Consider the following 24,115-nt stretch of genomic DNA (forward strand, 5'->3'; position numbering starts at 1 on the left):
GTTTGCATGTTCTCCCCGTGAATGCGTGGGTTCCCTCCGGGTACTCCGGCTTCCTCCCACTTCCAAAAACATGCACCTGGGGATAGGTTGATTGGCAACATTAAAATGGTCCCTAGTGTGTGAATGTGAGTGTGAATGTTGTTTGTCTATCTGTGTTGGCCCTGCGATGAGGTGGCGACTTGTCCAGGGTGTACCCCGCCTTCCGCCCGATTGTAGCTGAGATAGGCGCCAGCGCCCCCCGCGACCCCGAAAGGGAATAAGCGGTAGAAAATGGATGGATGGATGGATTTTAGAATATTATTTGAAAGACTGCCCAACAAGGTGTTCTGATGGGTACAGTTTGATGCAGAAACTGAATATTCAAATGAATTCCTCCGGGATTGTTTTTAAGATATGAAGAAATAGGAGGTCGACAATCACTCCCGACCTTGGAGCTTCCGCTGCAGTCGCAACTGAATTGGTTATATTTTGACTGGCCCCACGATTCCGACAGCGCACGAGCAGATAAAGCCGCGACGCTGCACCGCATCACAAGCAGGACGAGCGCCTCACCTTGTGTGCTGTGACAGCAAACTGTTCGGCGCTGTTCATCATGTCGGCAGTCCTCTCCTCGGCCCGGCCCAATCGCTCACCTCGCTCGTTCAGAGCCTGACTTGCCTTCTGTACGGCGCTCGTCACGCTGTCGGCGGCTGAGTGCAGTATACTGTTACCTGCAAAAAAGCAAAGTAAAAGACAAGAGGGACAGAAGAGGTGATTGGTATTGAATTATTGAAAAACATCACTCAAGTTGATTTTCTTTTAGGAAATATGTGGCACATCATGCATCGTCACATCTTATAGAAATTGTCATAGTAATAATAATACATTACATTTATAAGCACCTTTCAAAAAAATCCAAAGGATACTTTACAATATAATAGGGGTGTAACGGTACGCAAGGGCGTAGAATTGGGTAGGGACGCTAGGGACACGTCCCTAGCAATATCCAGCTGCTACTGTGTAGTCACTATCAATACAAGCGCTGCCCGTAATGTTTAGTCAATGATTATGGCACAGAAAGGGTTAAATGTCGGTCTCTGCCAGATGTCCCGCCTCTAACCTAGATATCGCTCCGTGATTGGTTGCCGCTTTCATGCTAACTTATAAATAAATAAATGGGTTGTACTTGTATAGCGCTTTTCTACCTTCAAGGTACTCAAAGCGCTTTGACACTACTTCCACATTTACCCATTCACACACACATTCACACACTGATGGAGGGAGCTGCCATGCAAGGCGCCAACCAGCACCCATCAGGAGCAAGGGTGAAGTGTCTTGCTCAGGACACAACGGACGTGACGAGGTTGGTTCTAGGTGGGATTTGAACCAGTGACCCTCGGGTTGCGTACGGCCACTTTCCCATTGCGCCACGCCGTCCCTTACGTGTGATTGGCTGTCCCCGCTGTCACTCCTCACTGTGGAAAAAAAAGTCCCACCTATCCAGACCTTAGCTCCAAATTAGCACTGCATCTCGACTTTTCCTCCGCTTTTTTTTCCAGGTGAAAGTCAATGCTCAGTCACCTCTACCATTGTTAACCCTCCCTGTAGGTGAAAGTTAACCTTAAACACGTGAATTCAACTACTTTAGTCCGTTTTTTAACATCGTAAAAACATCAGCTGTCTCTTTCTACGGACTGCAACAGTCCGTCGTCATGGATACATGACAACAACTTCCATTCATAGCAGTCATACGTGCCTGAGGCGGAGTGATAGCCTGCGCTGTGATCAGGCTTTGGAATAGTAGCCGTGCTCAATGTTTAAACCACGGTTAACAGCCAATCAGATCGCCGGATTTCACCTTTCCGTTTTATTTTTTTTTTAGTTTCATGTAACATATTTACATTTCAAAAGCAGCGATAGAAAGAAGTAGATGAAGGGAAAAATTGCGAGTGATTTAAACACAAGTTGGGGAAAAGATTATTACAGTTCATTTATGTTTATTTACAATGGACTTGGAGAAGGCATTCGACCGTGTCCCTCGGGAAGTCCTGTGGGGAGTGCTCAGAGAGTATGGGGTATCGGACTGTCTGATTGTGGCGGTCCGTTCCCTGTATGATCAGTGCCAGAGCTTGGTCCGCATTGCTGGCAGTAAGTCGGACACGTTTCCAGTGAGGGTTGGACTCAGCCAAGGCTGTCCTTTGTCACCGATTCTGTTCATAACTTTTATGGACAGAATTTCTAGGCGCAGCCAAGGCGTTGAGGGGTTCCGGTTTGGTGACCGCAGGATTAGGTCTCTGCTTTTTGCAGACAATGTGGTCCTGATGGCTTCATCTGGCCAGGATCTTCAGCTCTCGCTGGATCGGTTCGCAGCCGAGTGGGAAGCGACCGGAATGAGAATCAGCACCATCTCCGGGTTGGGGAGGAGACCCTTCCCCAAGTGGAGGAGTTCAAGTACCTAGGAGTCTTGTTCACGAGTGAGGGAAGAGTGGATCGTGAGATCGACAGGCGGATCGGTGCGGCGTCTTCAGTAATGCGAACGTTGTATCGATCCGTTGTGGGGAAGAAGGAGCTGAGCCGGAAGGCAAAGCTCTCAATCTCGTAACGTATTATTTTCGGGTCTCCCCATGTCTAGCATTAAAAGATTACAGTTGGTACAAAATGCGGCTGCTAGACTTTTGACAAGAACAAGAAAGTTTGATCATATTACGCCTGTACTGGCTCACCTGCACTGGCTTCCTGTGCACTTAAGATGTGACTTTAAGGTTTTACTACTTACGTATAAAATACTACACGGTCTAGCTCCATCCTATCTTGCCGATTGTATTGTACCATATGTCCCGGCAAAAAATCTGCGTTCAAAGGACTCCGGCTTATTAGTGATTCCCAAAGCCCAAAAAAAGTCTGCGGGCTATAGAGCGTTTTCCGTTCGGGCTCCAGTACTCTGGAATACCCTCCCGGTAACAGTTCGAGATGCTACCTCAGTAGAAGCATTTAAGTCTCACCTTAAAACTCATTTGTATACTCTAGCCTTTAAATAGACTCCCTTTTTAGACCAGTTGATCTGCCGTTTCTTTTCTTTTTCTTCTATGTCCCACTCTCCCTTGTGGAGGGGGTCCGGTACGATCCGGTGGCCATGTACTGCTTGCCTGTGTATCGGCTGGGGACATCTCTGCGCTGCTGATCCGACTCCGCTTGGGATGGTTTCCTGCTGGCTCCGCTGTGAACGGGACTCTCGCTGCGGTGTTGGATCCGCTTTGGACTGGACTCTCGCGACTGTGTTGGATCCATTATGGATTGAACTTTCACAGTATCATGTTAGACCCGCTCGACATCCATTGCTTTCCTCCTCTCCAAGGTTCTCATAGTCATCATTGTCACCGACGTCCCACTGGGTGTGAGTTTTCCTTGCCCTTATGTGGGCCTACCGAGGATGTCGTAGTGGTTTGTGCAGCCCTTTGAGACACTAGTGAAGTGAAGTGAATTATATTTATATAGCGCTTTTCCCTCTAGTGACTCAAAGCGCTTTACATAGTGAAACCCAATATCTAAGTTACATTCAAACCAGTGTGGGTGGCACTGGGAGCAGGTGGGTAAAGTGTCTTGCCCAAGGACACAACGGCAATGACTAGGATGGCAGAAGCGGGAATCGAACCTGCAACCCTCAAGTTGCTGGCACGGCCGCTCTACCAACCGAGCTAAATCGCCCCTAGTGATTTAGGGCTATATAAGTAAACATTGATTGATTGAATTTACCGATCGATCTACGTTCCCATCCTCACCTATAGTCATGAGCTTTGGGTCATGACCGAAAGGATAAGATCACGGGTACAAGCGGCCGAAATGAGTTTCCTCTCCCAGGTGGCGGGGCTCTCCCTTAGAGATAGGGTGAGAAGCTCTGTCATCCGGGAGGAACTCAAAGTAAAGCCGCTGCTCCTTCACATCGAGAGGAGCCAGATGAGGTGGTTCGGGCATCTGGTCAGGATGCCACCCGAACGCCTCCCTAGGGGGGTGTTTAGGGCACGTCCAGCCGGTAGGAGGCCACGGGGAAGACCCAGGACACGTTGGGAAGACTATGTCTCCCGGCTGGCCTGGGAACGCCTCGGGATCCCCCGGGAAGAGCTAGACGAAGTGGCTGGGGAGAGGGAAGTCTGGGCTTCCCTGCTTAGGCTGCGACCCGACCTCGGATAAGCGGAAGATGATGGATGGATGGATGGATACAATGTTGTATTGCATGAATGTATTTCTGTTGTTGTTGATGGACAGTAGGCTATGTTGATTGACAGCATGATGCACAGTTGCACTATAGCCCTACACTAAAGAGTAAAGATGAGAACTCTTCGAGGTTGTCTCCTTTGCTTTTAATTTAAAGTTACTTTACCCTATAACATCTGCATGACGTGAAATTATGATTGCTTATGTAAAAAAAAAAAAAAAAAAAAAAAAGTAAACTTTCAGAGTGCTGCCTTGGACCACTTTTGTGTCCCCACCAATCTCAAAATCAAACCTACTCCCTTGCCGGTACGTGTATTTGTATCGAACAGTTTCGGTACGGGGGTTTCGGTTCGGTTCGGAGGTGTACCGAACCAGTACATGCTAGCAGCGACCGGGCTAGGACAACATGTTAAAGCCAAAGCTAGAAGATCTCCCGTTTGGGAACACTTTGACTGCACAATACAACAATGGAGGACGGAGGATTGTTCAGCAGCTGCTTCTGACATCACGTCAAACATGTGTTGCGCCTTTCCTGCTTCCGGCTCCCATAGTGTCTCCCTTGCGCGCACAACCCGTCTCTCTACCCGGCAGTGGGTCTCCACAGCTCCGGACTCCAGGGTAAATGAAGAGTCCAGCTATTAGTTGCAAATCGTGGCTTTATTGAAGTCTTGCACACAGCCAATCCAACAAAAACACCAGCCGCACTCGCGCTAAGGTCCCTCACCTCGCTCGCTCACACACTCACTGACGTCACATGAGTCACATAACACAGTGGTTCTCAACCTTTTTTCAGTGATGTACCCCCTGTGAACATTTTTTTTTTAATTCAAGTACCCCCTAATCACAGCAAAGCATTTTTGGTTGAAAAAAAGAGATAAAGAAGTAAAATAAAGCACTATGTCATCAGTTTCTGATTTATTAAATTGTATAAAAGTGCAAAATATTGCTCATTTGTAGTGGTCTTTCTTGATCTATTTGGAAAGAAAGATAAACAAATAACCAAAAACTTGTTGAAAAATAAACAAGTGATTCAATTCTAAATAAAGGTTTCTACAAATATAAGTGTAGATTCCTAAAGTAGCCTTAAGCTTGACGCTCCTCTACTATCACATTCACTCCGCTTGCTGCAGCAACAACAAAACAAAACTCCAGACGTACTTCTTCGTTTATATGGTTTACTTGTGATATTAATAATTCAAAACATAAAACAGTCACGATGTGGGAACAAATGAATGACACAATAAAGAGAGTTTGTTGCAGTACTAGTTAGAAAAAGTATGAATGAGAATAAGTATGAGTGAGGTCAAAAAACTGTGGGGCTCGATTCCACCGCACCTGACAGCAATTTCAGATTGTATTGTACCATATGTCCCGGCAAGAAATCTGCGTTCAAAAGACTCCGGCTTATTAGTGATTCCTAGAGCCCAAAAAAAGTCTGCGGGCTCTACAGCGTTTTCCGTTCGGGCTCCAGTACTCTGGAATGCCCTCCCGGTAACAGTTCGAGATGCTACCTCAGTAGAAGCATTTAAGTCTCACCTTAAAACTCATCTGTATACTCTAGTCTTTAAATAGACCTCCTTTTTAGACCAGTTGATCTGCCGCTTCTTTTCTTTCGCCTATGTCCCCCCCTCCCTTGTGGAGGGGGTCCGGTCCGATGACCATGGATGAAGTACTGTCTGTCCAGAGTCGAGACCCAGGATGGACCGCTCGCCTGTGTATCGGTTGGGGACATCTCTACGCTGCTGATCCGCCTCCGCTTGAGATGGTCTCCTGTGGACGGGACTCTCGCTGCTGTCTTGGATCCGCTTGAACTGAACTCTCGCGGCTGTGTTGGAGCCACTATGGATTGAACTTTCACAGTATCATGTTGGACCCACTCGACATCCATTGCTTTCGGTCCCCTAGAGGGGGGGGGTTGCCCGCATCTGAGGTCCTCTCCAAGGTTTCTCATAGTCAGCATTGTTACTGGCGTCCCACTGGATGTGAATTCTCCCTGCCCACTGGGTGTGAGTTTTCCTTGCCCTTTTGTGGGTTCTTCCGAGGATGTTGTAGTCGTAATGATTTGTGCAGTCCTTTGAGACATTTGTGATTTGGGGCTATATAAATAAACATTGATTGATTGATTGAATTACTACCCATGACACCTTGCGTCCGAAAAACCCCCTTACCACACAGATCCTTCCGCCATATATGCACTTAAAACAGTTACGTCATCAAATCATTTTGACAAATGTAATATTTACAATTAAAGTGAGATTTATATAATTACTCTAAGCATTCAATATATCAATTTTCTTATCATGCAAATAAAGTAAATAGTCCCCCTTTTGGCTGAATAAACATAAAGCACTTTCCATAAAATGTAAATGAACTTAAACAGTATTTAGGCTCCTACAATAAGTAATCATCAACTTAAAGTGCCCTCTTTGGGGATTGTAATAGAGATCCATCTGGATTCATGAACTTAATTCTAAACATTTCTTCACAAAAAAAGAAATCTTTAACATCAATATTTATAGAACATGTCTACAAAAAAGGGCGGGCGGTGTTGATGAACGTGGACCCCGACTTAAACAAGTTGAAAAACATATTGGGGTGTTACCATTTAGTGGTCAATTGTACGGAATATGTACTGTACTTTGCAATCTACTAATAAAAGTCTCAATCAATCAATCAATCAAAAAAAGTACTTATATGTAGAAAAGTTTTGTTAGGAAACCATTCTTAGCCTTAACTTATTTAGTTTTTATTTTATATATTGTATATGTGGGCTTCACAGTGGCAGAGGGGTTAGTGCGTCTGCCTCACAATACGAAGGTCCTGCAGTCCTGGGTTCAAATCCAGGCTCGGGATCTTTCTGTGTGGAGTTTGCATGTTCTCCCCGTGAATGCGTGGGTCCCCTCCGGGTACTCCGGCTTCCTCCCACCTCCAAAAACATGCACCTGGGGATAGGTTGATTGGCAACACTAAATTGGCCCTAGTGTGTGAATGTGAGTGTGAATGTTGTCTGTCTATCTGTGTTGGCCCTGCGATGAGGTGGCGACTTGTCCAGGGTGTACCCCGCCTTCCGCCCGATTGTAGCAGAGATAGGCGCCAGCGCCCCCCGCGACCCCAAAAGGGAATAAGCGGTAGAAAATGGATGGATGGATGTTGTATATGTATTAACCCTGGCAATGGACCCTGTGTGTATATGTATGTTGTGCCATTGTTTACAAATTTGGTAAATAAATAACCAAAAAATGTATATTTATTATATTTATGTAGAAGAAAAGTTTTGTCATTTTATTTAATCCGAGCAACAACTTGAGGCAGTTTAATGTGGATTAATGTGGGCAGAATTGTTATAGTGTTCCCAATGTTAAAAGGATCAAGCCATTGTTTACAAATTTGGTAAATAAATAACCAAAAAATGTACATTTTGTTGTTTTCTTACTGTACCGAAAATGAACCGAACCGTGACCTCTAAACCGAGGTACGTACCGAACCGAAATTTTTGTGTACCGTTACACCCCTACAATATACAGATAAAAAAAGCAAAAGAAAATGATACAACAACGAAGGATAAAATCCACAAATAAAGGGCAATTATTTTGACTCGGGGGAGTGGAGGGGCAAACTTAGAAAATGTGTCTGGGGGGCCTGTACATTCATTTTTAGGAACACGAATACAAAACCTCACAATAATGTCTGATTGAATGCTAAAAACACTGTGACAGACCGCCTTAAAAACGGAATTTAATTGTAATTTTTTTTACTGAATGACATAACACAAAATATACATGACAATAAAGAATGTGTGATTTACAATATGAACTATGAACGATAAAACACTGAATATTCAATCAATCGATCAATCAATGTTTATTTATATAGCCCTAAATCACAAGTGACTCAAAGGGCTGCATAAGCCACGATGACATCCTCGGTTCAGATCCTACATATGAACGTCACACCCCTTCTCGATTGACATATTTTTCAATCAAGCGAAACGCAACAAAAATGCAAAGGGTAAAAAAAACAAAAAAACACCAATAATCTGATATATCTGATACATCACTAAGCTTTAGAACTTTGTTGTAAAAATCTCCTTCCGGGTCTGTCCTTGACACCCGCATTTCAGGCTGGCCGCTCTGTAAACACTCTGTGGAAACGCTCCCCACCCACACAGCTTGGTGCCTAGTCTGTACTGCTGTTACGCAAAAACGCATTGAATTACATTGTATAGTTCAAGAATTATAGACATCTGAAAACATCATACTGGAAGCTAAAGTTTAAACTCATTTTCAACAAAAGTATTTACAGTACTTTATAGTCTATTAATAAAATATGTTTAAACTCATTTGAACACAAACATTTACAGTACTATACTGTACAGCAGGGGTCACCAACGCGGTGCCCGCGGGCACCAGGTCGCCCGTAAGGACCAGATGAGTCCCCCGCTGGCCTGTTCTAAAAATAGCTCAAATAGCAGCACTTACCAGTGAGCTGCCTCTATTTTTTAAATTTAATTTATTTACTAGCAAGCTGGTCTCGCTTTGCTCGACATTTTTAATTCTAAGAGAGACAAAACTCAAATAGAATTTGAAAATCCAAGAAAATATTTTAAAGACTTGGTCTTCACTTGTTTAAATAAATTCATTTATTTTCTTACTTTGCTTCTTATAATTTTCAGAAAGACAATTTTAGAAAAAAAATACAACCTTCAAAAAGATTTTAGGATTTTTAAACACATATACCTTTTTACCTTTTAAATTCCTTCCTCTTCTTTCCTGACAATTTAAATCAATGTTCAAGTATTTTTTTTTTTATTGTAAAGAATAATAAATACATTTTAATTTAATTCTTCATTTTAGCTTCTGTTTTTTCGAAGAAGAATATTTGTGAATTATTTCTTCAAACTTATTATGATTAAAATTCAAAAAAATTATTACGGCAAATCTAGCAAATCTTTAGAATCAAATTTAAATCTTATTTCCAAGTCTTTTGAATTTCTTTTAAAATTTTTGTTCTGAAAAATCTAGAAGAAATAATGATTTGTCTTTGTTAGAAATATAGCTTGGTCCAATTTGTTATATATTCTAACAAAATGCAGATTGGCTTTTAACCTATTTAAAACATGTCATCAAAATTCTAAAATCAATCTTAATCAGGAAAAATTACTAATGGTGTTCCATAAATTCTTTTTTTAATTTTTTCAAAGAGATTCGAATTAGCTATTTTTTCTCCTCTTTTTTTGGGTTGAATTTTGAATTTTAAAGAGTCGAAATTGAAGATAAACTATGTTTCAAAATTACATTTTCATTTTTTACCTGTTTTCTCCTCTTTTAAAACATTCAATTAAGTGTTTTTTTTCATCATTTATTCTCTACAAAAAGCTTCAAGTAAAAGGAAAAAAAATGTACGACGGAATGACAGACAGAAATACCCTTTTTTTTTTATATATACCGGTATATAGATTTATTTATTAAAAGGTAAATTGAGCAAACTGGCTATTTCTGGCAATTTTTTAAAGTGTGTATCAAACTGGTAGCCCTTCGCATTAATCAGTACCCAAGAAGTAGCTCTTGGTTTCAAAAAGGTTGGTGACCCCTGTTTTACAGTATAATATTTCTTTTTTAAACAACACATTCATAACATTCATTCTCCTTTTGCACTATTTCTTTTCTTTCCTTCCTACGTTTTGCATATTTATAGACTGTCGCACTGATACTGGAGTCGCTTTTAATCTCATTGTACCTGTGTATAGTGACAATAAAAGGCATTCTATTCTATTCTATTATAATTCTGGAGATGTGTTTTCCTTGAGACGTCATCTGTCATTTTATGAATAAGCGTCTGTGAATAGCAAGCCTGTTTATGGAAATATTCCCAGCCGCTGCAACACATGACCGGCAGAAAAGAGACAGGGAAGAGGACAGCTGGTATCCCCTTCAAAGGATGTTAAGTTGATTAAGTAATTTCGGAGGAGGCCCACTTCTTGTCTGGACAATTCCTCTTAAGATTTCCGCCCCAGACCTTTTCAACTTGAGCCAGATTTCTTTTAATCCTCCTCCTCCTCATCCTTCAGGGGAGTCCAGGAAGTAATACTCCCATCACCATTATCATCTCAGTGCAACTCCCACCCTCCAGAAGTGAGTACTCGGAGAACATCTCCCATTATTTGTCATCGCGCGACCTGTATTTTTTTTCCCAAAGGCTCCTCATCTGCCATTAGTTCAGAGGCAAACTGCAGCGTGGGCTCCCCTACCACGGAGAATATAATTACAGAAAAACAGGGTGTGGACGCACCGTGGAGAGCAAGGGACGGAGCTGAACGGAACGTGTGGGAGTAGATTATGTTGAATTGTTTTCAATATTGGCCGAAGTTGAGAAGCCTTTATTGTTGGGAGATATTACAGTTTGTTCCAAGTGATTCAGATAGGTCACTGATGGGATTACATTGCAACATAACCACAGAGGCTTAGGCATTCACGATGCACCTTGAGACCCGAATACTGTGGAAATAAACTGGAATGTTCCAGCAAGTTCTTCCATTTGGAATCAAACCTGCATGACAGTCCATCATGTCAAACAACATTGGCATTGACCAAATTAACTAGTGTGATTTTTTTGTAGGTTACTAGGTGATGCTACCAAACCCCAATTATGGTACAATTGCTAACCATAGAAGCAAAGAAAGTGTTAAAGGTATTTTTTGTTATATACTTGTTCAAATGTTCTTGTAATCAGACGATATTTTCATTACATTAGATCATCCATCCATCCATCCATCTTCTTCCGCTTATCCGAGGTCGGGTCGCGGGGGCAACAGCCTAAGCAGGGAAACCCAGACTTCCCTTTCCCCAGCCACTTCGTCTAGCTCTTCCCGGGGGATCCCGAGGCGTTCCCAGGCCAGCCGGGAGACATAGTCTTCCCAACGTGTCCTGGGTCTTCCCCGTGGCCTCCTACCGGTTGGACGTGCCCTAAACACCTCCCTAGGGAGGCGTTCGGGTGGCATCCTGACCAGATGCCCGAACCACCTCATCTGGCTCCTCTCGATGTGGAGGAGCAGCGGCTTTACTTTGAGCTCCTCCCGGATGGCAGAGCTTCTCACCCTATCTCTAAGGGAGAGCCCCGCCACACGGCGGAGGAAACTCATTTCGGCCGCTTGTACCCGTGATCTTGTCCTTTCGGTCATGACCCAAAGCTCATGACCATAGGTGAGGATGGGAACGTAGATGGACCGGTAAATTGAGAGCTTTGCCTTCCGGCTCAGCTCCTTCTTCGCCACAACGGATCGATACAACGTCCGCATTACTGAAGACGCCGCACCGATCCGCCTGTCGATCTCACGATCCACTCTTCCCCCACCCCTACATTAGATCAGTGGTTCTCAAATGGGGGTACTTGCAGGTATGCCAAGGGGTACGTGAGATTTTCGTTTAATATTCGAAAAACAGCAACAATTCAAAAATCCTTCATAAACATATTTATTGAATAATACTTCAACATCCGTCCATCCATCCATCCATTTTCTACCGCTTATTCCCTTTGGGGATCGCGGGGGGCGCTGGCGCCTATCTCAGCTACAATCGGGCGGAAGGCGGGGTACACCCTGGACAAGTCGCCAGGGCCAATAATACTTCAACAAAATATGAATATAAGTTCATAAACTGTGAAAAGAAATGCAACAATGCAATGTTCAGTGTTGACGGCTAGATTTTTTTTTTGTGTGTGGACATGTTCCATAAATATTGATGTTAAAGATTTCTTTTTTTGTGAAGAAAGGTTTAGAATGAAGTTGATGAATCCAGATGGATCTCTATTACAATCCCCAAAGAGGGCATTTTAAGTGGATGATTACTTCTATGTGTAGAAATCTTTATTTATACTTGAATCCCTTGTTTATTTTCAACAAGTTTTTAGTTCTTTTTTTCTTTTTTCAAATATCAATGGCTTTTCAAATAAAATTGAAATACAAATGTAAAGCCTCTTTTCTATTTGCAGCCTTCTGAGGTAAATATCAAAATATATTGTAGCGTCCCGAAAGAGTTAGTGCTGCAAGGGGTTCTAGGTATTTGTTTTGTTGTGTTTATGTTATGTTACAGTGCAGATGTTCTCCCGAAATGTGTTTGTCATTCTTGTTTGGTGTGAGTTCACAGTGTGGCGCATATTTGTAACAGACTTAAAGTTGTTTATACGGCCACCCTCAGTGTGACCTTTATGGCTGTTGACTAAGTATGCCTTGCATTCACTTATGTGTGTGTATTAGCCGCATATATTATGCGAGTGGGCCTGCACGCTGTTTGAAGAAATGTTTAGAATTAAGTTCCTGAATCCAGATGGATCTCTACTACAATCCCCAAAGAGGGCACTTTAAGTTGATGATTACTTCTATGTGTAGAAATCTTTATTTATAATTGAATCCCTTGTTTATTTTCAACAAGTTTTTAGTTCTTTTTTTTTTTCCAAATAGATCAAGAAAGACCACTACAAATGAGCAATATTTTGCACTGTTATACGATTTAATAAATCAGAAACTGATGACGTAGTGCTGCATTTTACTTCTTTATCTCTTTTTTTCAACCAAAAATGCTTTGATCTGATTAGGGGGTACTTGAATTAAAAAAATGCTCACAGGGGGTACATCACTGAAAAAAGGTTGAGAACCACTGACGTAGATGGAATTTTTGACTGCCATCTGCAGAAGTGTCACCTAACCAGCTGACAGTGGAAACACGTCAGGTGATAATTCCATCTACTATACCGAAACTATGGTCTTATTACAAGAACATTTGAAAAAGTATATGAATAAGAAGACAATGAACCTTTTTCAGCAAGTTACAGGTATTTGTCATGGCTGCACAGTACAATATGACTACTGCCACAACACTAATGAATTAGTCAGTTGCAATTAGTTTTAATGTAAAGAGAGTAACTTCTGAAGTATAAGCATTTATCTCCCTTTACTGCAGTGGTGTCGAACTCAAATACAGAGTGGGCCAAAATTTTAAACTGAACAAAAAAGCGGGCCAAGGTTGAACAAATTAACCTTTTAATAGGGACCCCAACACGTTTTGCATTGAATATTGAACAAGCAAGGCTTACATAACTTTATAGTGACATGCAAAATCGAGTTTCAAATAATAATAATAATAAAAAAATATCAATAATTATTGCTCAGTTTGCTACACTGATTTGCTTTGACACGGAATATGGAAAAAGCAACGAAATGTGTTTGTCATTCTTGTTTGGTGTGAGTTCACAGTGTGGCGCATATTTGTAGCAGTGTTAAAGTTGTTTATACGGCCACCCTCAGTGCGACCTGTATGGCTGTTGACTAAGTATGCCTTGCATTCACATACCTCTGTGTAGAAGCCGCATATATTATGTGACTGGGCCGGCACGCAGTTTGTATGGAGGAAAAGCGGACGTGACGACAGGTCTTAGAGGGCACTAAAGGCAGTGCCATTAAGGCACGCCCCCAATATTGTTGTCCGGGTGGAAATCGGGAGAATGTTTTTCGGGAGGGAAACTAAAATTCGTGAGTCTCCCGGAAAATCGGGAGGGTTGGCAAGTATATTAGCGGTGAGTGAGGTGTTACAGCGACACCGCCCCTTTCTTGTATTGGATCCGTTATGCCAACATGATAGGCTATAGGCTGCTAAAAGCTAGCATCAACAGCTCAGCACACAATAGCACACAAGTGAGACGTACATAATACGTGTTCTTAATTAACAATATGAAATCTACCGTATTTCCTTGAATTGCCGCCGGGGCGCTAATTAATTTAAAACCTCTTCTAACTCCTGCGCTTACCAAAGGCAGGCGGTAAAAGTAAGCATGCGCTAATTATTTTAAAACCTCTTCTCACTCCGGCACTTACTAAAGCAGGGGTCGGGAACCTTTTTGGCTGAGAGAGCCATGAAAGCCAAATATTTTAAAGTGTATTACCGTGAGAGCCATATAATATTTTTTAACACTGAATACAACTTTTTAACACTGAATACAACTAATTACACGCATTTTTAGGTAAGACCAACATTTTTAGAGTATAATAAGTATTTTTTTTTTTTATAACATTTTTATTCTGAAGCTAACCAATAATAAATAGGATACTTCTAACCATTGATGCGACTTCTTGAACAGGTGCGGTAGAAAAATGGATGGATGGATTAAAATGCATGACAATGTTTTATATGTTGAACGTTATTTAGAACACTGTGATTACCAGCGGAATTATTAATTACTAATCGTGTTAAGCAGGCCTGTGCAACTATTTTAACTCAAGGGGCCAAATTTAGAGAAAAAAATGTGTCTGGGGGGCCGGTATATCTGATTTTTAGGAAGATTAATACAAAAACTCACAAAGATGTCTGATTGAATGCTAAAAAACTTATGAGAGACTGTCTTAAAAACAGAATGGAATTTTACATTTTTTTACCGAACAAGACACCCAGAATGTACATGAAAATGAAGAATGTGGGATTTACAATATTTACTATGAACGATAAAACACTGAATATTGACACCTTATGAATGTCACACCCCCTCCTGATCGACATATTTTACAATCAAGCAAAACGCAACAAAAATGCAACAGACACAGGAAAATATGAAAGTGAATGGTAAAAAAAACACTTACAATCTAATATATATGATACATCACAAAGCTTTAGAACTTTGTAGTAAAAATGTCTTTCCGCGTCTGTCCATGACACCCGCATTTCAGGTTGACCGCTCTGGATTAACACTCTGTGGAAACGCTCACCACCCACACTGCTTGGTGCCTCGTCTGAGCTGCCGTGACTTAGATTACCATAGTAACAAACTACATTAGCATAGTAACTAATTAGATTACCATAGTAACTATATCATGCAAAAGAGCAGATTTCAACCATTGAAATACTTTGTATAGTTCAAGACTCTCGGTAATTTGAAAACATCACTGCACATCATAAAAACAGCTACAATTTCCATCTTGAAGATCTAAAAAACATTATTTGGGAATGTCCGGCGGGCCTGATTGACAAGCATAACGGGCCACATGTGGCCCCCGGGCCTTAGTTTGCTCAGATCTGTTGTTAAGCAATGTCAGCTAAGATGTATCTGAGAGCCAGATGCAGTCATCCAAAGGGCCATATCTGGCTCTAGAGCCATAGGTTCCCTACCCCTGTACTAAAGGTATGCAGTAAAAATTTGAGTGTGATGTAAGCTTGTACATTAAATCCTACTGAATAGCTCTTAATCTTCTTCCCTTTTTGCGATTTCAAATTACCGGTATTGAAATCGGCCTCCTCCATTTTGAAAATGATGACAGGGGAAGTGTCACTCGTGACGTCACGAGTTTGACCAGGCGGTAATACTAAGCATGCACTAATTATTTTGGGAAGCGAGTTTGACCCGGCAGCAATTCAAGGAAATACGGTGATTAATAATAAAAGCCAGGAGGAGAGACCGGGTCGGGGCTGGAGCCAGAGCGCGAGCGAAAACCTGTCGCTCTGTTATAAGCAGCAGCCAGGAGGAGAGACGGGGTTGGGGCTGGAGCCAGAGCGCGAGGGAAAACGAAAGACAAAAAGACAATTGCTGGAAAGCAATTGAGAGACTTATTCCCACAGAGTTAGGAGCATGGAATTATCCAAAATGTTTTGGTATCCTGGAGCATTCAAAGTTCTTTTCACAGGAACTAAAGGGCCAAGCCAAAGTCCTGAAAAACAACCCCACACCATAATTCCTCTTTCACCAAATTTTAACACTCAGCACAATGCAGTCCGAAATGTACCATTCTCCTGGCAACCTCCAAACAGACTCGTCCATCAGATTGCCAGATGGAAAAGCGCGATTCATCCCTCCAGAGAACTCTGTGCGTTATTAATTGGCTATTATCTATGGCTGTGAACCGAGTCGGAACACTGGATGCTACTGCAGAAAAAAATCTAAATAAATTCTCAGATTAATTAGAATTGTGAGCCAAGTCTCATTCACTAGAAACTAACATTTCATGTAGACTTTTCAACTGTTTAAGATCATCATTGTCAAATGCATACAATTGCGTGTATAAACACAATAGTAGGCTGGTGTGCCGTGGGAGATTGTGTGATGTCACCAAATTTTGTTAAAAATATTTTTTGCAAACCGGTAATTATAATCCGCAAATAATGTGCCGTTGTTGAGTGTCTGTACTGTGTATATCTCGGCAGAGTAACCGTGTAATACTCTTCCATATCAGTAGGTGGCGGAAAGTAGCAAATTGCTTTGTAGATGTCGGGAACATGGTTTGTCGCGATTACAATATGCGGGAGGCAGTGTGAAGGTAAAAAGGTATCCAACACTTAAACCAAAAATAAACAAAAGGCGAGTGCAGCTAAGAAAAGGCATTGAAGCTTAGGGATGGCTATGCAAAACAAAACTAAACCCGAACTTGCTGCAAAATAAACAAAAACAGAATGCTGGACAACAGCAAAGACTTACAGCGCGTGGAGCAGATGGCGTCCACAAAGTACATCCGTATATACATGACAATCAACAATGTCCCCAAAAATAAGGAAAGCATCCGCAAAACTGAAATAGTTTTTATTGCCGAAACAAAGTAGGTTGCGGAGATTAGCGCTCAAGGAAGACATGAAACTGCTACAGGAAAATACCAACAAGAAGAAGAAAAATCCCACTGAAATAGGAGCGCAAGACAAGACCTAAAACACTACACACGGCGTCAAAAACCTCAAAATAAGTCAAAACGTGACGTGACAGGTGGTGACAGTACACCTACTTTGAGACAAGAGCTATAGTGATGGTTATGGTTTAAAGTCACATCCAACAATTGCGAAAACGACTTCTTATTGTCAATATCGGCAGCTGAGTTTCATTTTTTAATGATTTCTGCTGGCTGTGTGCCTTGGGATTTTTTCAACGAATAAAATGTGCCTTAGCTCAGAAAAGGTTGAAAAACACTGTATTGAATGATTTTGACTACCGTATTTTCCGCGCTATAAGCCGCACCTAAAAACCACAAATTTTCTCAAAAACTGACAGTGCGGCTTATAACCCGGTGCGCCTTATATATGGATTAATATAAATATTTATTTTCATAAGAGTTCAGGTCTCGCAACTACGGTAAACAGCCGCCATCTTTTTTCCCCGTAGAAGAAGAAGCGCTTGTTCTTCTACGGTACGCAACCGCCAAGGTAAGCACCCGCCCCCGTAGAAGAAGAAGCGCGCGGCTAATACGATTCATTTCATTTGTGTGTTTCTGTAAAGACGACCACAAAATGGCTCCTACTAAGAGACACGCGTACAACGCAGAATTCAAACTCAAGGCAATAAGTCACGCAGAAGAACACGGAAATAGAGCAGCGGCGAGAGAATTGAACATAAATAAATCAATGGTGCGTAGGTGGAGGAAAGTAAAGAAGACAACACAGAGTTCCCGAGGGAACAAAGCAAGATGGCAACAGTTGGAGGACAAACTCCAACTGTTGAGCAGAGCAGCAAGCAGAAGTGTCAGTACCATCACTATTCCAATGAAGGCAAACTTCACTTGGATGATTTTAAAGGTGGTGCTTCTTGGTGTGGGCTTCACGGTGGCAGAGAGGTTAGTGCGTCTGCCTCACAATACGAAGGTCCTGCAGTCCTGGGTTCAAATCCAGGCTCGGGATCTTTCTGTGTGGAGTTTGCATGTCCTCCCCGTGAATGCGTGGGTTCCCTCCGGGTACTCCGGCTTCCTCCCACTTCCAAAGACATGCACCTGGGGATAGGTTGATTGGCAACACTAAATTGGCCCTAGTGTGTGAATGTGAGTGTGAATGTTGTCTGTCTATCCGTGTTAGCACTGCGATGAGGTGGCGACTTGTCCAGGGTGTACCCCGCCTTCCGCCCGATTGTAGCTGAGATAGGCGCCAGCAAGCAAACTTCACTTGGATGATTTTAAAGGTGGTGCTTCTTGGTGTGGGCTTCACGGTGGCAGCGGCGTTAGTGCGTATGCCTCACAATACGAAGGTCCTGCAGTCCTGGGTTCAAATCCAGGCTCGGGATCTTTCTGTGTGGAGTTTGCATGTTCTCCCCGTGAATGCGTGGGTTCCCTCCGGGTACTCCGGCTTCCTCCCACTTCCAAAAACATGCACCTGGGGATAGGTTGATTGGCAACACTAAATTGGCCCTAGTGTGTGAATGTGAGCGTGAATGTTGTCTGTCTATCTGTGTTGGCCCTGCGATGAGGTGGCGACTTGTCCAGGGTGTACCCCGCCTTCCGCCCGATTGTAGCTGAGATAGGCGCCAGCAAGCAAACTTCACTTGGATGATTTTAAAGGTGGTGCTTCTTGGTGTGGGCTTCACGGTGGCAGAGGGGTAAGTGCGTCTGCCTCACAATACGAAGTTCCTGCAGTCCTGGGTTCAAATCCAGGCTCGGGATCTTTCTGTGTGGAGTTTGCATGTTCTCCCCGTGAATGCGTGGGTTCCCTCCGGGTACTCCGGCTTCCACCCACTTCCAAAGACATGCACCTGGGGATAGGTTGATTGGCAACACTAAATTGGCCCAAGTGTGTGAATGTTGTCTGTCTATCTGTGTTGGCCCTGCGATGAGGTGGCGACTTGTCCAGGGTGTACCCCGCCTTCCGCCCGATTGTAGCTGAGATAGGCGCCCGCGACCCCGAAAGGGAATAAGCGGTAGAAAAATGGGATGGATGGATGATGCTTCTTGGTGTTTCCTGTTCAATCTCTCCATCCGCACACGGACTACTATTTCACAGCAACTGCCAAAAGACTTTCAAGAAAAGCTGGCTATTTTCCGCGCATATTGTAATTTTCCGCGCATATTGTAAAAACAAGATAGCTGAAAAAAAGATCCGGCCAGACAACAACAGCGACACTGACTCTGATGAATTTGACGAGACGGAGCCCGCCAATTTTTTAATTCAGACACCGAAGAAGAAGAATTCCAGGGATTTATGGATGAGGAATAACTTCTGAAAGTGAGATATAAATGTTTATTTTGTGTGCTGTGACATTAACGTTCGAGCAACGTTGAGTTATTGATGTTGCTGTTGCTCTGCAATATTTCGAGTGTTACTATTGTAGCCGAGTGTCCTGGGTTCGCATAATTTGGGTAATGATAAAATAAAAAAATAAAAGGGAGTCATGAGAGCAGGTCCGGTCTCCACCACTTTATTGTTCCCTTCTTTACACCTATCTCCATACACATATCTCACCTTCTTCAACAACCCACCTTTATATAGACCTCTTACGTCACAGCCTTACGGCAACACTGGAGGGACACCCTGAACTGTTTGTTACATACGTCCCCCCCTCAATTAGAAACGTCCCCGTTTCATCACAAACAAAATAGGTAACAAACAAGGGGAAATAGAACAGAGAAAAGAAAAAAAAAATTCAAAATTCACAATAAATCAACAATATATATCTTTTTTTACACCGTATTGCATAGGCTAACACACTGGCCCCTCAAAACATGCAAAAACTCCCAGATGCGAAGGATGTCACTCCAATCGCCCCATTTGTAAGATAGTTCAATTATGTGGAGGAGGTCGCCCCCAACGAGATGGTCCGATTGTGCGCAGGAGGTCGCCCCAGAGACCCCCTGCAAGATAGTCCGTTTGTGAGAGTTCGTTTATGACGCTCCATCATGCCATCAGACTTGGGGATATAGGCAGTGGTGCACGTCCTTTTTTTCAAGCAACATACAGTCTAATTGAAGGGGAAACACCCTGGGGCCCCCACGGGAACCTCCGGGCCACATCCAGAACGTCCATGACCACCCACCGGGTGGGCCGACAAACCTGGGACACGCCCACGGGGACGTTAAGGGCACCGACGGGTCCGACACGCTCTGTACTTCTCACGCCACCGTCGGCTGTCTCTCGGCGCGAAGGGCCAGCAGCAAGACCGCGGGAACGCCTCTGCAAACACCTCCACGTTCTCTCCCGGAGCACGCACACTCGCCGAAAGGTTGGCCCCGGACCGGTCCATTAATTGTCTTTGTTTAAAAGCTGCCCCCAGTCTCCCACGGGACGAGTCGGGAGGATCCGAAAATCCTCACCAGCTCCTGGTTGCAGTCGGCTCCCTCCGTCGGTGAAAGGAGCGGTTAAACAAAAAGTCCACTTTCGACATCCATGCCGTGTGAGTGTCCGTCAAACAGCGCCTCCGGGCTTAAAAGAGTCGTGGTCACCACACCACGTGTCCGCAAAATGGCCGGGAAGCTTAGCAGCTAACTCGAAACTCACGTGTCCCGTGTAAAACTTTCTTCTTCTTTTTTTTTCAACACAGCAGTTAAAATAATCCCACCGCTGTCACCAATGTAGCCGAGTGTCCTGGGTTCGCATAATTTGGGTAATGATAAAATAAAATAATAAAAGGGAGTCATGAGAGCAGGTCCGGTCTCCACCACTTCATTGTTCCCTTCTTTACACCTATCTCCATACACATATCTCACCTTCTTCAACAACCCACCTTTATATAGACCTCTTACGTCACAGCCTTACGGCAACACTGGAGGGACACCCTGAACTATTTGTTACACTATTGTTGTGATTGCACATTTGCACACTGGTTTGTATTATCAAAGTTTGACTGACCTGACTGTTTTTTTGACATTCCCTTTAGCGCAGCGTAGGCACGGCTTATGACCCGGTGCGGCTTATAGGTTAAAGTTTTTAAATATGCCATTCGTTGAAGGTGCGGCTTATAACACGGGGCGGCTTATAGCGCGGAAAATACGGCGTGTTATGGCCCCCCAAAAACAAGTAACAACTATCAATCAATCAATCAATCAATGTTTACTTATATAGCCCTAAATCACTAGTGTCTCAAAGGGCTGCACAAACCACCACGACATCCTCGGTAGGCCCACATAAGGGCAAGGAAAACTCACACCCAGTGGGACGTCGGTGACAATGATGACTATGAGAACCTTAGAGAGGAGGAAAGCAATGGATGTCGAGCGGGTCTAACATGATACTGTGAGAGTTCAATCCACAATGGATCCAACACAGTCGCGAGAGTCCAGTCCAAAGCGGATCCAACACAGCAGCGAGAGTCCCGTTCACAGCAGGAAACCATCACAAGCGGAGGCGGATCAGCAGCGCAGAGATGTCCCCAGCCGATACACAGGCGAGCAGTACATGGCCACCGGATCGGACCGGACCCCCTCCACAAGGGAGAGTGGGACATAGAAGAAAAAGAAAAGAAACGGCAGATCAACTGGTCTAAAAAGGGAGTCTGTTTAAAGGCTAGAGTATACAAATGAGTTTTAAGGTGAGACTTAAATGCTTCTACTGAGGTGGCATCTCGAACTGTTACCGGGAGGGCATTCCAGAGTACTGGAGCCCGAACGGAAAACGCTCTATAGCCCGCAGACTTTTTTTGGGCTTTGGGAATCACTAATAAGCCGGAGTCCTTTGAACGCAGATTTCTTGCCGGGACATATGGTACAATGCAATCGGCAAGATAGGATGGAGCTAGATTGTAATGGATGTAATGGAGGAGATGCGGATGAGGGGGACAGGGCTGCGGAGCTAACAATGAGCGCTGGGACGGAGAGGCTTCGCGGTGTCTTGACTGGGTGAGCAGGTGTCGGACACCTCAGTCACCTTGGACGTATCCTCGCTCATCCATTCGGACTGGACACTGGCCGAGAGTGGAGTCGGCTGTCTTGGTTGCTTTGTTGGGTCTGCTTCTGTCTCTGACCATGCTCCCTCCTCCCCAGCAGACGATGGCGTGGAACACCGCAGAGGCCACCACAGTGTATATGTTTATTTTACTTTTTATTCATAGCTGTATGTAGAAGTGTCTGGTTGTATCTGCTGCTTTAATGTCTTTAATGTCCTCTGTGTTCTTTGATGTTTGATGTTTCCCTCTTACACACATGGAAGAGGGATGTGTACCATGGTTATGAGTTGTTTTTTAATTTTTTTAATTTATTTGTTTTTTTCCCTTGGCCTCAGTCTGCACCTCCTCTCCAGGGCCCAGGCAAAGACCGATTTTTTAAATTTTATTTTAATCTTCTATTTTTTTCTCCCTCCCCCCCCCCCCTTTGTTTACCTTTATCTCATCTTTTTTGTAAGGAGCGCATGAAGCCGGCAGACCCGTCAGCGATCCTGTTCTGTCTCCCTGTAATGTTTGTCTAAACTTGAATGGGATTGTGCTGAAAATTTTAATTTTCCTGAAGGAACTCTCCTGACGGAATAAATAAAGTACTATCTAATCTAATCTAATCTAATCTAAAAGACAGCACAAATCAGTTCCACATGGATTAAGAATAAATAGTTACAGGTTTATCATAAATATCATTGTTCTCAGTTTGAACAATTTTACTTGAAGAAGCCTTTTCAACATTCCACACTACAAAACAAGATTATGTATGATTCGTGCTCTTATCGTATCGGATCAATAATGACCAATACCGGTATCGTATCAGTTCCGACAGCAACAGACTGAGTCAATCTGAGGTGTGTTGCAGGCTCCAGTGCTGTGTTACCGGGTAGAATACCCACATGTGCACTCCGTAAACATGTGTCTGACTCGCTTGACAAATTGCTGACAGCCCGCATTTGCATTTCAGATGGATCATACACGGTTAACTTGAAGAGCGCACGCGTCTCGCTACATAAGAAGCTGCGGTGCCTTTCTCACTCTACACAATGTTATCGCTGCTGTGCAAGGATAACGCTGCAGGGTATGAAACGTGCACGCGTGGGCGGGAGGGAAGTGAGAGGACAGATATGACACTCAAATATTAGCCAGTTCCATCAAAAAGAATCCTCGTTAATAACGCACATTGTCAAAGGACCTCCGGTGACGGATGTTCACGCGAGAAAATAATTAAGGATCCCATAAAGGAGGCACAAAATAGATTAAAAATATGCTGCCACTACATTAAGAGGACAAAAAGTACCTCACAAAAGTGGGTGCATCCCTCACAATTCAGTAATGCTTTATTTAAAATATATATTTTTAAAGGATAATGCTGTAGATGTCATGATCCCACATTGACAGTTGTGACTTTTTTTTTTGATGGGTTTTCCTGTACTTTGTATACTTTTCTGTCCTGGTGCTCCGATTTCGCCATTGTTTTTTTGAGTTTTTTTTCCAGTAGATTGCACAGTACAGTACATATCGCCCTAGTGGCTCCCTGGACCTCTTTCAGAGATGTGTAAAAATGAAAAAAGACATTTTTTTAAAAATATATATTTTCACAAACCTTCCTAATTGTTAGAAATCCCACTGTTTATGTTATACATGCTTCACTAATGAGAATACTTGACAAGCACCGTTTTGTCCCATTAATTTCAGCGATCCTAGAACTCACCGTAGTTTGTTTACATGTGCAACTTTCTCTGACAGAAAGACGTGTTTCGTGCCACTCATCCTTCGTCTCGTTTTGTCCACCAAACGTTTTATGCTGTGCGTGAATTGACAAAGGTGAGTTTTGTGGATTTTATTGATTTGCTGGAGTGCTAATCAGGCATATTTGGTCAATCCATGACTGCAAGCTAATCAATGCTAAGATGCTATTTAGGGTAGCTGTTTGATTGATTGATTGAAACTTTTATTAGTAGATTGCACAGTACAGTACACTAAATGGTAACAATCGAATAAGTTTTTCAACTTGTTTAAGTCGGGGTCCACGTTAATCAATTCAGGGTAGATCATCACACCTGTTTTCTATTAGTTATTTTATCATATTTACTTTCCTTGCCTTGTGTCTATGAATGTTCTCACTCATCCAGGTCATTGACGTCTTAGGGAATTTAATTGATCGCAATTGGACTGCTTGGTTTGTCTTGGAAGACGTTTTGCCACTCATCCGAGTAGACTTCACCGGTTCGTGGTCATAGACTTAGATTGAATTGATTTAATGCCCTGAGATTTCCTTTCTTTGTTGTTCCCCCTAGTAAAAAGGGATTTTAACTGCACTTAACCTTCCTTACTCTGC

General features: G+C 43.1%; 1 protein-coding gene across 3 annotated transcripts in view; it reads right to left on the reverse strand.

Annotated features, from left to right (window-relative positions):
* LOC133550051 (syntaxin-binding protein 6-like) overlaps nt 1–24,115 on the reverse strand; it is a 154,257-nt gene that overhangs the window by 14,108 nt on the left and 116,034 nt on the right. For all 3 annotated transcript variants that reach the window (XM_061896067.1, XM_061896065.1, XM_061896066.1), the window contains one exon: nt 553–710. In XM_061896067.1, the coding sequence (XP_061752051.1) occupies nt 553–710 (158 nt within the window). The remainder of the gene's footprint in view (nt 1–552; nt 711–24,115) is intronic.

This window comes from Nerophis ophidion, linkage group LG03 (genome assembly GCF_033978795.1).
Source record: "Nerophis ophidion isolate RoL-2023_Sa linkage group LG03, RoL_Noph_v1.0, whole genome shotgun sequence".
Taxonomy (NCBI): domain Eukaryota; kingdom Metazoa; phylum Chordata; class Actinopteri; order Syngnathiformes; family Syngnathidae; genus Nerophis; species Nerophis ophidion.